We start from the raw sequence: 13296 nt of genomic DNA, 5'->3' as shown, positions 1-13296 counted from the left end.
TTCACAGATTCATTGTTGTTCTTTCTCGTTGCATAGTACTCCATTGTGTATTATGTACCATAGTTTGTTTATCCATTCATCTGTTGATGGGCATCTAGGTTGTTTCCATCGTTTTGCTATTGTGAACAATGCTGCCGGCTCTTTTTTCTTGAAGGTGGTGAAATCCTCTCCTTTGGCCTCTGGGATGGCTCATTTTAAGGCTAGGGAATGGCAAAACTGACCAATCCCCTTGATGGGCCACAATTACTTTATCTGCATAGTCCTACCCAATCACTTGAGTGGAAGTTACAATACTATGATATGAAAGTCCATATAAAAGCAATTCATCCCACGGCACCTTCCTAATATCATAAATAGCAGGTAGAGGGGCTTTACCATTCACAGAGAGCTTAACACTTTCCCCATGGGCATTTCCATGCAGGGTTTCCCGAGGCACTGGGATGAGCCTGGGCTCACATGAATAAAACTGCGGTTGCAGAATTGAGCATTGTCCTGAGCCGCACAGACTTAAAAAAAAAAAAAATTGGATTGGGACAAAGAACTTTGTGGTGGTGGAGTGGTGGTGGTGGTCCAGAGACATCTAATAGTTCACCAGTGCGTCTTCTAGGAGATTCCCAGGAAGGTTGACTGGTTTTACAGTTGCATAGGTCTGGAGAGGCCCAGAAGGCCACTGCACAGAGGTGCGCGGGCAGCGTAAAGGCTGAAGTGAGGCCAAGGAAGTAGTGGACGCCCACAGGGCCTGACAGGTAAGGCAGGACAGGCGACCCGGCCCATGCCTCCCAGGCCACTCTGCGTTCTGACGAGCAGAAAAAAAGTCTGGGGAGTCTGTTGGTGGGACCAGAGCAAGAATCCCCGCGCCCAGGGCGAGTGAGGGACGCTGAACCGATTGACCCCCAAAGTCCAGAGATTCCTGCGCAAGAGCAAGAGATGGAATCCTCCTAGAAGCGGAATTTCCCGACCTAGAGCCTGGGATTGGCGGCGTGTCCTTCCCGGGTGACTCTGGTCTGGGGCAGCGAGCGCGAGTGGAGGCTCAGGCGCGTCCCTGAAGGGCGGGAGCCAGAAGCCGCCAGCAGGTGGGGCGCGGGGGCCGGACTCCGCCCCCCACGCCCTCCCCGTTGGTCCGCGGCGGCCCAGCCCCAGCCCCTCTCCCGAGCCGGAGCGCGATTGGTGGCGGCGCTTGTCGCTCGGAGGGGGCCGGGCCGCCTTGCTCCGCGGATCTCCCCGCCGCCGCCGCCGTCGCCGCCGCGGCCTCGGCTGTCGTTCTAGCAGCGCGGGCCGGTCGGACCGCCAAGGCAAACGGCGCTGGGAGATGGGAAGCGGCGCGGCCGCGGACCCAGGCAGTGACAAAGTTTCCCAGACACGCGTATCGGGGTGCGCAGCTGCCGGCCACCCGTGACCGCTCTGGAAAGGGCTTGGAGATTTTTAATTTGGAAAAAAATCCACCTCATTTCCTTTGTCAAGCCCTCTCCCGGGTGGGCAACGGCGAGAGCTGCAAACTTGGGCACGGCGGCCCCACAGCCAGCGGACTGGGCTTTGGAGAACACCGGGACTCAGGTGCTCGGGCACCCAGCGGCCCGGGGTTTATTAGGTGGTGTGAGCGCGGGGGAGTCCGGGGCGCACGGCGAGGAGGGGCCCCCGGGAGCTCTATATGGAGGAGGGAGCCCAGAATGGTGTGCACCAGGAAGACCAAAACTTTGGTGTCCACTTGCGTGATCTTGAGCGGCATGACCAACATCATCTGCCTGCTCTACGTAGGCTGGGTCACCAACTACATCGCCAGTGTGTATGTGCGGGGGCAGGAGCCGGCGCCCAACAAGAAGCTGGAGGAAGACAAAGGGGATACCCTGAAGATCATTGAGCGGCTGGACCACCTGGAGAACGTTATCAAGCAGCACATCCAAGGTACGAGCGCCCCGGGAAACTTGGGCGGTCCACGCGGCCGGGAGTGCGCAGCGCGGCGCGGCGCGGCGCGGATCGCGCTGGGGAGGATTCGCGTCAGCTGAAGGACCTCGGGGCTCTGGGGCCGCAGATGCATAGGGGCTGCCTGTCCGCTCTTGTCTGCGAGAGGGATCTTCAGCGTCTGCGGCGGTGCGCGCTTCTTCAGGGCACACGTGTGTGCGCGGGCTGCTCGCGCGGGTGTGTGTATCTCGCTGGCGATGTGGGGGCGCGCTGCGCACGTGTCCAAATGTACGTGTGACTCCAGACTGGTTGCTTGCGGTCTCTTGTGGTCGCACACAGGTCCGGCTCAGGGTGTGTGTGCGAGTGAATGTTTGTGTGTGCACAAGAGAGAACGCGTGGGCAATCGAGCTCATTTGGCCACAGTAAGGGCCCAGGGTTAAGATGCCCGCGCGGCCCCAGCTGTTGACGTTTTGTACCCGCAAGCTGCGGGACAAGCTGGGACTAGGAAGACTTCACCTCCCCAGCCCCAGCCCTGCGGTGCGCGGTCCGCAGGTGGGGTGGAAATGCAGCGGGAAATCTGGTGGGGTCTGGGGCTGGGGGACTGCTTGAGCCTCCAGAGGTCTTCACCCCCACCCAGGCCCGCGGGTCCAGGACCCTTTCGTTTCTCTCCGGGAGCAGATGTCGACGCCAGGAAGAAACGCTGGAGTCTGGGGCTCCTTCCACTGGGGTGGCACCTCCGCCCAGGACCGAGACAACCCGCCCTGGGCCGCGCCTTCCTCGCAGAGCCGCCCGGGGTAGTGTGGAGGCCGTTCCCTCCCGTAGCTCCATTTCCAGGCCCAGGAACGGCTTGGGCGGAGCGGACAGACCGCGCAGGATAACCCTAGCGTCTAAGGTTGCATCCAGTGGTTGCGCCCAGGCTAGGGCTGGGGCCAAAGGGAGGATAGGGTGCGGGGTGCTCTCTCGAGGTGACCTAGTCCGGTGAGCTGTCAGAGGCAGAGGATAGGGCTCCAGGCGCCGGGCTACTGGCGCCGAGTGTGCACACACTTGCACGTTTCTCACATTCACACTTCTTTTTCTTCGCCTCTCGGCTCCTTCTGCTTTCTAACAGGCGTGTGGGCTTCAAAGGGCAGGGTTGAACCCAGTTCACCTGCATGTCTGGCAGGCCCTCCAGGCTCTGGGTCCAGCGCACAAGGCAGACAGAGTTTGGCAAACACCGAGTTGGATTGAAGGGTTTCACCCCCATGAGCACTCTCGTGTTTACACGTGGGTGTCTGGATTCCAGCCCTTGCACCTGCTGCCCCTGACAGGGTACGGGCCACTGCTCTGTCCTCATTTGGCGTGTGTTTCCCCCACGTGTCCAGAATAGTTCCTTCCCACGGGAGATTCAGGTGAGTGAGGTATGCACATCCATTGTGCTTGCTGACTAATGACTTAAAAACAAGCCCATGGCTCTGACACTTCACCAGAAAACAGGACAATCGGCAGCTTTTCCTTCATACCTGCCTCTGCTCTCTCAACCTGGCTGCTGGGTTTGGCGGATTTAATTTGTCTATCTGATGGGTTTCTATTGCTGCTATTTCTTACTTGTCCTTTTCCATCCCGTGGGTCTGGATTGACAATTAATCAGCAATAGAAGCACAGTGTTTGCCCCAGGGTGATTCAGAAGTTCTCAGGGAGACACAGGGCTATGCCTTACTTTGACATTTCTGGTTTGCCCACAGATTTTGAGACATTTTCATTCATACAGTCTGTATGTGTGTATGCTCCTGGAAAATGATTCACTTGTGCGTTTCTGTCTGGTCAGGGAGGAGATGAGCAAGGTACTGTTTTGGGAAGCAGTGATGGGACATTATTAACCCATGACCTCATCACAGAGTGGGACCCTGTCATGTTGAATATGGACCAGGCCACAGTATTTTTAAGACTCTACATGAAAATGAGTACAACATTGAAGCTGAAAGAGACTTTGTGATTTTTTGCCCAGAAAACCCTATAAGTATGCATTGTTTGAAACTTTCAAATATATATCTGAAAACATTGGGGCATCTGGGTAAAAAGAGGGAGCAGGATCTTAAAGCCATGTGTTGGTCCAGTTCTTTTGTTTTTGTAAAATGTTTGTATAATGACTCCTGGGGTTGTTCAGAAGTGGCCACAGTCTCAGGAGAGAAAGGCTGAGGCCACAACCTGTAGGTGGGTGGGGAAGGGACAGGGTCAGTGACTTGGGGAAGACTTGAAATGAGTCCGGCAGAGGGTAGGGTTACTCTGCTGGTTGTGCCATGATGGTGTAATGATGACTAGTGACAGTTCCCCCAGAAGTGCTGTAGCTATCCCTGAGCTAGGATTTAGGGAGTGTATAGGTAAGAGGCCTACAAAGGTTGGAACTGGTCAAATGCAGCTCTCTGAAGGTAGAGGGTGGGAAAGAACAATACGATGAGATCCTTGTACTTGATGATATGGGCTGTTTATAGGTACTCCCTTGGTGACTCATGGCGACCCTATGTGTATCAGAGTAGAACTGGGATTTTCTCCATGGCGTTTTCAACGGCCGATTTTCAGAAGCTGATTGCGTCTTTCTTCCGAGATGCCTTTGGGTGGGCTCAAACTGCCAGCCTTTCGGTTAGCAGCGAAACATGTCAACCACTTGCATCACCCAGAATTGACTTGGCAGCAACTGGTTTTATATGTATTCTCACTGTCAACTCCCTTTAGTTAGTAGAGTTTTTTGAACAATCCAGTTTATTCTGCTGAGCTGAAGGGAATAAGGGATGATAATAATAAAAAGAGTTCAAAATTATTTAGCATCTATTATGTGCCAGGCACTGTTCTAAGTGCTTTATATTTATTGACTCATTTAATCTTCACCACGCTATGAAGCAGGTAGTATTATCTCCATTTTATGACTTGCTCTTGATCACACAACTGGCAAGTGGTATGCAGGGATTTAAACCCAGATAATCTGGCTTCAGAGTCTGTGTTCTTAACCACATACCAGACTGTCTTCTAAGAAGGCTAGAGGGCCAGAGGGGGAAGAGTGCCCCCCTGTCATCAGTTGACGATGGTGAAAGTGGGTGTCAGAGCAAGAGATCTCAGAGGATAGCCGAGGGGTGATGGAGTCGGTAGCTTGCCCACCTGGAAACTCTTTCCGTAGATAAACTCAGGAAGCTCTGGATTTTGTTTTGCTTCACACTGAGAGGCAGAGATTAAATTCACATAACAAATGTTTGTTGAACACTCAGCACAGTTCTTTGCACATTCTCAATAGAGTAGGTGTTGGATGGATGCGTGGATGAATGAATGAGTACACGGTGCTGATGCCCAGTGCACCTATTAGTCATTAATGAAAGCGTTCCCATTCTTAAAAGAATATGTTTTGGGTTGGAGTCTTGCTCAGGCTCCTCTTTTCCTTGAAGAAAAGTTGTCGTGGAAGCTGCAAATGTCACAAAATGTTCTGCAGAATATTCAGTAGGACTTGCAATTAGAAGAGGCTTTGGAGCTTCACCCTAGAGGTCTGTTCTAGTCATAACTGAAAAGTTTATTTTCCTCTTGGGGGTTGCAGTGATATTTCATTTTAATTTGTTTTCTGATTGAATGATTTAATTAGATGGTGTTTGAGAATCTCTTGGGAATGTAAATTGTAGTTTTGTGAATTTTTTTTTTTTTTTAATGAAATAGGTAGTAAATGAAGGGGGATTTTTCTTCACATTTTAAACAAGTATCCTGATGGTTTGGAAACACAAAATGAGTGTCTGTCCAGGTTCCATTTTAGGAGAAGAATGATTAGATTGCCCAAAATGGTGAGGTAGATGAAGTAGAGAGTGTGTTAAAGGAGGCCTGAGTGTTGGAGAACTTAGGGAATGGAAATATTGATTCACTTTTTATTTTGTAAGTCCAGTAAAAACAAACGAAAAAAAGCTTTCTCCTTTTCCTAGTACCTTTTTGTATCTATACAAGAATGTGTAAATATTAAAGAAAACATTGAAAAATGTGTAAAATTACCCATAACTCATTCTACCCCAACACAACTATTTTGCCCTTTGAGTATTCCCTTCTAGCTTTGTCCATTTACCTCTGTATTTAAAAACAAAGGTGTAGTCATGATTTACCTGTACTTTTATATTCTGGTTTGTTTTTTTTTCACTCTGCTTTTTGTTAGAAGTATTTTTTTTTTTCATGCTGCTACATGGTTTATTGATTCAACATTTATTGGAGACCTACTATGTGCCAGGCACTGCATTGTGGAGGTACTTGTTGTTAGGTGCCAGCAAGTGGGCTCCGACTCATAAGCGCCTCATATGCAACAGAAAGAAACACCACCTAGTCCTGCACCATCCTCACAATTGTTGTTATCCTTGAGCCAATTGTTGCACCCACTGTGTCAATCCATCTCATTGATGGTCTTCCTCTTGTTTACTAACCTTCTACTTTACCAAGCACTAGACCCTCCTGATAACATGTCCAAAGTACATGAGATGAAGTCTCGCCATCCTCACTTCTAAGGAGCATTGTGGCTGTACTTCTTCCAAGACAGACCTGGCAGTCCATGGTATATTCAAAATTCTTTGCCAACATCATAATTCAAAGATATCAATTCTTCCTCGGTCTTCCTTATTTGTTGTCAGCTTTTGCATGCATATGAGGTGACTGAAAATACCATGGTGTCATGGATTGAATTGTGTCCCCAAAAAATATGTTTATCAATTTGGCTAGGTCATGATTCCCAGTATTGTGTGATTGTCCCCCATTTTGTCATCTGGTATGATTTTCCTGTGTGTTGTAAATCCCATCACTATGATGTTAACGAGATGGATTAGCGGCAGTTATGTTGATGAGATCTACAAGATTAGATTGTGTCTTAAGCCAGTCTGTTTTGAGATATAAAAGAGAAAAGTGAGCAGAGAGACAGAGGAACCCCATACCACCAAGAGAGCAGCACTGGGAGCAGAGCTTGTCCTTTGGACCCAGGGTCCCTGCCCCTGAGAACCTCCTTGACCAAGGGAAGATTGATGACGAGGACCTTCCTCCAGAGCCAACAGAGAGAGAAAGACTTCCGCTGGAGCTGATGCCCTGAATTTGGTCTTGTAGCCTACTAGACTGTGAGAGAATAAGTTTCTCTTTGTTAAAGCTATCCACTTGTAATATTTCTGTTATAGCAGCACTAGGTAACTAAGACACATGGCTTGGGTGAGGTGCACCTTAGTCCTGAAAGTGACATCTTTGCTTTTTAACACTTTAAAGAGGTCTTTTGCAGCAGATTTGCCCAAGATTTCTTGTCTGCTGGATGTTGATCATGGATCCAAGTAAAATGAAATCCTTAAAAAATTCAGTCTTTTCTCCATTTATCATGATGTTTCTTATTGGCCCAATTGTGAGAATCTTTTTTTTCTGTATGTTGAGGTGTAATCCATACTGAAGGCTGTAGTCTTTGATCTTCATCGGTAAGTGCTTCAAGTCCTCTTCGTTTTCAGAAGGTTGTTAATGAATCTTCCTCTAATCCTGATGCCACATTCTTCTTCTTATAGTTCAGCTTCTCAGATTTTTTGCTTAGCATACCGCTTGAATAAGTATGGTGAAGGATACAACCCTGACACACACCTTTTCTGATTTTAAACCATGCAGTATCACCTTGTTCTGTTTGAATGACTGCCTCTTGATCTGTGTACAGGTTCCTCATAAGCACAATTAAGTGTCCTGGAATTCCCATTCTTCTCAATGTTATCCATAATTTGTTACGATCCACACACAGTTAAATGCCTTTGCATAGTCAATAAAACACAAGTAAACCTTTTTCTGATAGTCTCTGCTTTCAGCCAAGATCCATCTGACATCAGCAATGATATCCTTTACTCCACATCCTCTTCTGAATCCGGCTTGAATTTCTAGCAGTTTCCTGTTGATATACTGCTGCAACTATTTTTGAATTATCTTCAGCAAAATTGTACTTGTGTGTGATATTAATGATATTGTTTGATAATTTATCATTCTGTTGGATCATGTTTCTTTGGAATGGGCACAAATATGAATCTCTTCCAGTCGGTTGGCCAGGTAGCTGTCTTCCAAATTTCTTGGCATAGACAAGTGAGCACCTCCAGTGCTGCATCAGTTTGTTGAAACATCTCAGTTGGTATTCCGTCAGTTCCTGGAGCCTTGTTTCTCACCAATGCCTTCAGTGCAGCTTGGACTTCTTCCTTCAGTACCATCAGTTCTTGATCATATGCTACCTCCTGAAATGGTTGAATGTCAACCAAATCTTTTTGGTACAGTAACTCTGTGTATATCTTCCATTTTCTCTTTCCACAGATGTAGTCAATTTGATTCCTGTATAGTCCATCCCAAGGACTCCTGGTTGCACAGTGGTTAATGCACTCAGCTGCTAACTAAAAGGTTGGTGTTTGGAACCCACCAGCTGCTCCTTGGGAGAAAGATGTGGCAGTCTGCTTCTGTAAAGATTTATAGACTTGGAAACCCTATGAGGCAGTTCTGCCCTGTCCTGTAGGGTTGCTATGAGTTGGAATTGACTCGATGGCAGTGGGTATATTCCATCCAGTGAGGTTCACGCATATAGTCTCCATTTATGTCACTGAAAAAAGGTATTTTCAATGAATAAGTTGTTGGTGTTGCAAAATTCTATCATGTGATCTCCGGTGTCGTTTCTATCACCAAGTCCACATTTTCCAACTACCGATCCTTCTTTGTTTCCAACTTTCACATTCCGATCACTAATAATTATCAATGCATCTTGATTCCATATTTGATCAATTTCAGACTGCAGATGTTAGTAAAAATCTTCAGTTTCATCATTTTTGGCCTTAGTGGTTGGTGCATAAATTTGAAAAATAGTAGTATTAACTTAACTGGCCTTCCTTGTAGGTATATGGATATTATCCTATCACTGACAACGTTGTATTTCAGGATAGATCTTGAGGAGACCTTGGGGAGTACTGGGGCTACAGTGTTGAACCAAGACACTCACGGTCACTTCATAGTCTTCAGAGGATAACAGAATCCCTCTTCTTCAACACAGTTGGGGTTTAAGTTGGTTAGTTAATTTAAAAATTGATTAAAATAAATACCACAAAATATGACATATATGCAGTTAATATTTTGTTTTAACAGAATTTAAGATGTAAATTCATTTGGCAGTCTTCTGATAGAAGGCCAAGTTTTTGTCTTTAAATTGGGTCTGTTAATTGGAGTTCTGCATCATCGTCTTTGCATAAACCAATCCCGTAATATGCTGCTTCAAAAAGCCAAACCCACTGCTGTGAAGTTGATTCCAACTCATAGCGACCCTGTAGGACAGAGTAGAACTGTTCTATAGGGTTTCCAAGGCTATAAATCTTTATGGAAACAGACTGCCACACCCTTCTCCTGTGGAGTGGCTGGTCCGCCAACCTTTTGGCTAGCAGCTGAGTGCTTAACCACTGTGCCACCAGGGCTCCTAATATGCTGCTTAGGAAATCTAATTCATACTTCCATTTTCTTTAAGATGCGTCAAGAACTCAAAGATACTTATTAAGGAATCTGAGTGTAGTAGCCTACATTTTTATGATTTTTTTTTTTTTTGGTCTGGTGCTTTACAGTTATTTTACTGACATGTAATTTGATGTGTATCCTTTAAATGATTAGCTTTTGTAATGTCTTTCCAGAGCATTTAATTGGTTCTCTTAGGGACAACAACTGTCTTCCTTTGGGCAGTTATATTTCATTGGTTTATATAATATTTAATTACATTATGCTGTTACAATGACAGATCCAAACAGTATAAACACACCTGGAAACAAACCCAAGGGACTGTTGGTTAGTATGCAACTCAGCTATTGGAAGGAGATGTGAGTGGGGGTACTAGAGAAAAGCTGCCAGGTGGACCAAAGGCATCATGGGGTTTATTTTACAGAGGGGATGGAAAGCATGGCTAATCTGGAGAGCTGATTAAGCGGAAAGTGTTTTGAGAGAACTTTTACTGTATTTTTAATGACTGTATAATATTCCATCAAGTGGATTACTGTTGTTGATTCAACCACTTCTCTACTACTGGGCTGTTTTTTTTTGTTTTTTGTTTTGCTATTATAATTAAAACTGAAACGAAGAGCGTCATCTCACTGTTTTCCTCCTGAATTATTTTTAAAGACGTATTTCCAGAAGTGGGATTACTACTGACACAAAGGGTATGAATATTCTTATGAAAGATTGTTTTTCGAGAAGAAAGCCTTTCCACACAGCCACCAGCAGTGTATTATTGTACAGGTTTCATGGAGCCTGACCAGCATTGGGGGTAATCATTCCATGTTTCCTGGGTAAATGTAATCAATGTCAAATGTTCTATTGTTTTGATTTGCACTTTTTTGGAGTTAGCATTTTTCACACACTCCCTCATGTTTGTTTTTATCTTGTGGGAACTATCTATTTGTTCCTTTTGTCCATTTTTCTGTTGAGGTATCAGTGTTTGTGGTTTGTGTAATATATCTATATCTCTATTGATATCAATATCATTACTGATACCAGTATTGGTATTGATATAGATATAGATACATATATATACTGGAGTCCCTGGCTGGCGCTAACAGCTAAGCTCTTGACTACTAGCCAAAAGGTTGGCGCTTCGAACCCACCCAGAGGCACCTCGGATGACAGGCTTGAAAACCCTATGGAGCAGTTCTACTCTGCACACATGGGTCTCCATGGAGTTGGAATCCACTCATCCATTCGACAGCAACTAATGACTATATGTATATATAAATATATATATATATGTATATACACACACGGTATTATACATTATACATATATACTTTTTTTCATAGGTCCCTTAGAACAGTAATTTCATACTATGTCCTGAGGAGCCCCAGGCTTCTACGAGGTTTGATCTGGGGCCTAAGAAGTAAAAGGGTTAAATGGGGTCTCCTGGACCCCTCCTGCACCCATCCCTCTCCCCTCCCTGCAACCAAAACAGCCCCTCTTTCATTATCTTTTATTTGGTGTTCTGCAATATATTTCGTTTTAAAGAAGGGTCTGCTTCTTTTTTTTTTTTTTTAAAAAAAAAGGTTGAAAATCACTGTTTTGGAGAAAAAGGAAAGATCAGACTGTTACATTTTTGTGAGGGATGATGGTAGCATAAAAAATTCAAGGGAGTAAATAAATTTAAAAGGAAATTGAATTCTTGGGTGGTGTTCTTATAATATCTGTTTACCCTTCTGAATACCGTGATTAATAATGAATTGTAATATATGACTAATTTCTAAATCCATTATCTGAGTCAAGAGCATCCCAACAACGGGAGAAATGGGTTATTAACTGCTTTTTGTTTCCTGTAAGTTTATTAGGCATATTCTGTGCACGTTAGTGTACATCAGGTCAGTAACAGCAAGTTATTTACCACAATTACTAACCATATATGGTCCTGAAAAATCAGAAAATATCCTAAGCCTAGATGGTGAGAATTTTTTTTTTTTTTTTTTTTTTACCCCCTGTAGCTTTTGGATGTCACATAGAATTGTCTGTTACCCTCCTCATCTGATTCCTGACTTGGCAGTGTTTGTGAGGAAGAGGATATAGTATTTGCTGAGTACTTGGAGTTGATTTGAGGAGAAGGTACATTTAAATAGTAAAGCTACTTGTCCTTCGGAATGAACTGTAGCATGTGAAATTATATTAGTAACAGTGATTGATATTTTGAGAGAGTTTAATAACAGGATTTAGGGGTTGAGCCTAATTTCCTTTATTAATAGCTGAGGACCACATCTTCTGTGGTGTAGAAAAACCTTGCCAAAGAATACAACTTCTTCCCGTGGCCAAAGACTTTCCATTTTTATCCAGAAGTATGTAGGCTGCAAAATAAATGAATTCCACATTCTTTCCCACTCACTTGACATAAATTGTTATTTGCCCTTGATAAGTAGGTCGGTGTAGACTATCAAGGAGAATTCGGAGTGAAATGTCGGAGAGCTGCAGTTTGGTTTCCTGGTTTGTGAGGCCCTTGAAGGGTTAGGCTGGCCTGTGTTTTTCCTAAGTATTGCTATCCAGAGCCACACACAAGGTCACTGGAGCATCTTCATTACCATCCTGTAGGCTTTCTGATCTCATTTAACTTGAAAAGATGAATGGACTATTGCCTTGATTTGGGGTTTGAGGGTCTGTTTAGGTCTGCTGCCCTTTTTTAGTTGCTTGAGTTCTGTCCAGGAGTCTGGGACAGACTGGCTGCCCTGTGGAGAAGGGTGGTCCAGCTAGGGGTGATGTTACACAAAAGGTCCTTTGGGAAAACATCAAGCTGAATATGAGGGATGAATGTAGCCAGAAGGCAGCAATGTGGGATCTGGGGAGAAATAAGATTATGTAGAGTCCATAGGTGGTGCAAACAGTTAATGTGCTCGGCTGCCAGCTGAAAGGTTGGTGGTTTGAGTTCACCCAGAGGTGCCTCAGCAGAAAGGCGTGGCAATCTACTTCAGAAAAAGCCATTGAAAATCCTGTAGAGCAGTTCTACTCTGACACACAGGGGGTCGTCATGAGTTGGAATTGACTTGAAGGCAAGTCGCAAGGTTATACATGAAGCTGGAGGGGCATAAAGTCCATAAATGTTGTTAGGTCTGCTGATTGATGATCCAGATTCAAGGAATGGTGGGCAGTGCTTTTATGCTGGCCTGAATGTTTCACTAAGCCTGAGGGTTCTGCCTTGAATCTGGCAGGGATTTGGTTACTCCATGCTTCCTACAATTGTCATCTTTCCAAATCTCTCTTTGACTTTGGGGTCAGAGTCAGCTCCATTCCATAATGCAGTACTTGAACAAGTGGTTCTCAATTTCCCCCTCTGCTTCCTTCCTCCCTCCCTCACACACACACACACACACACACACACACACACACACACACACACACACACCCCTTCACATCCAGGGCAGGGCCAGGATGATTGCACAGCCCTAACACACCACATTCATTCTCACTCCACCCCTTTCTCTCCCACTCAAGAAAGCATATTAGATGCAAGGGAATGTGATAACCTTGAAATCCCTTCAGCTTATTAGAGTAAAAGTTAATCATTCATAAGCTTCGGTGCTTAAATTATTGTTAATAACAAATTACCTCACAACTATTCCAACATACAGTATGTGTAGAAGTGATTGAGAACAACTCTTGCTCTGGAATCTTCTGTTTGGGTCTATGTATTCTTTATGAACCCTGGTGAGTGCAGCCAACCAGAGCTTTCAGCAAAAGGATTCCTGGTAATATGGACATGAATGCTTTGGTAGTTTATCTGACTGTGTGAGTATGGATTAAAATGTGTTACTAGGACAGATCATCCCAGTGGGTATGCAGTTCTGAGATGGTGTTCTCTTTCACTGCCTGGTGTTTGGCTTCAGTCTTGTGAAAATTTGCTTTTGGGAGATGAGGTTGTCCTTAGTG

At 45.2% G+C, this 13296-nt stretch overlaps 1 protein-coding gene across 1 annotated transcript in view; it reads left to right on the top strand.

Annotated features, from left to right (window-relative positions):
- Positions 1–1247: 1247 nt before the first annotated feature.
- The window catches only part of GALNT18 (polypeptide N-acetylgalactosaminyltransferase 18), a 406298-nt gene continuing 394249 nt past the window's right edge, over positions 1248–13296 (top strand). The window contains exon 1 of the mRNA XM_004369650.1: positions 1248–1902. Within this exon, the coding sequence (XP_004369707.1) occupies positions 1668–1902 (235 nt within the window). The 5' untranslated portion in view covers positions 1248–1667. The remainder of the gene's footprint in view (positions 1903–13296) is intronic.

This window comes from Trichechus manatus, unplaced genomic scaffold, assembly GCF_000243295.1.
Source record: "Trichechus manatus latirostris isolate Lorelei unplaced genomic scaffold, TriManLat1.0 scaffold00006, whole genome shotgun sequence".
NCBI classification, from domain to species: Eukaryota; Metazoa; Chordata; class Mammalia; order Sirenia; family Trichechidae; genus Trichechus; species Trichechus manatus.
The sequence above is the reverse complement of the archived record's forward strand: the minus strand, read 5'-3'. Positions and strand labels throughout refer to the sequence as shown.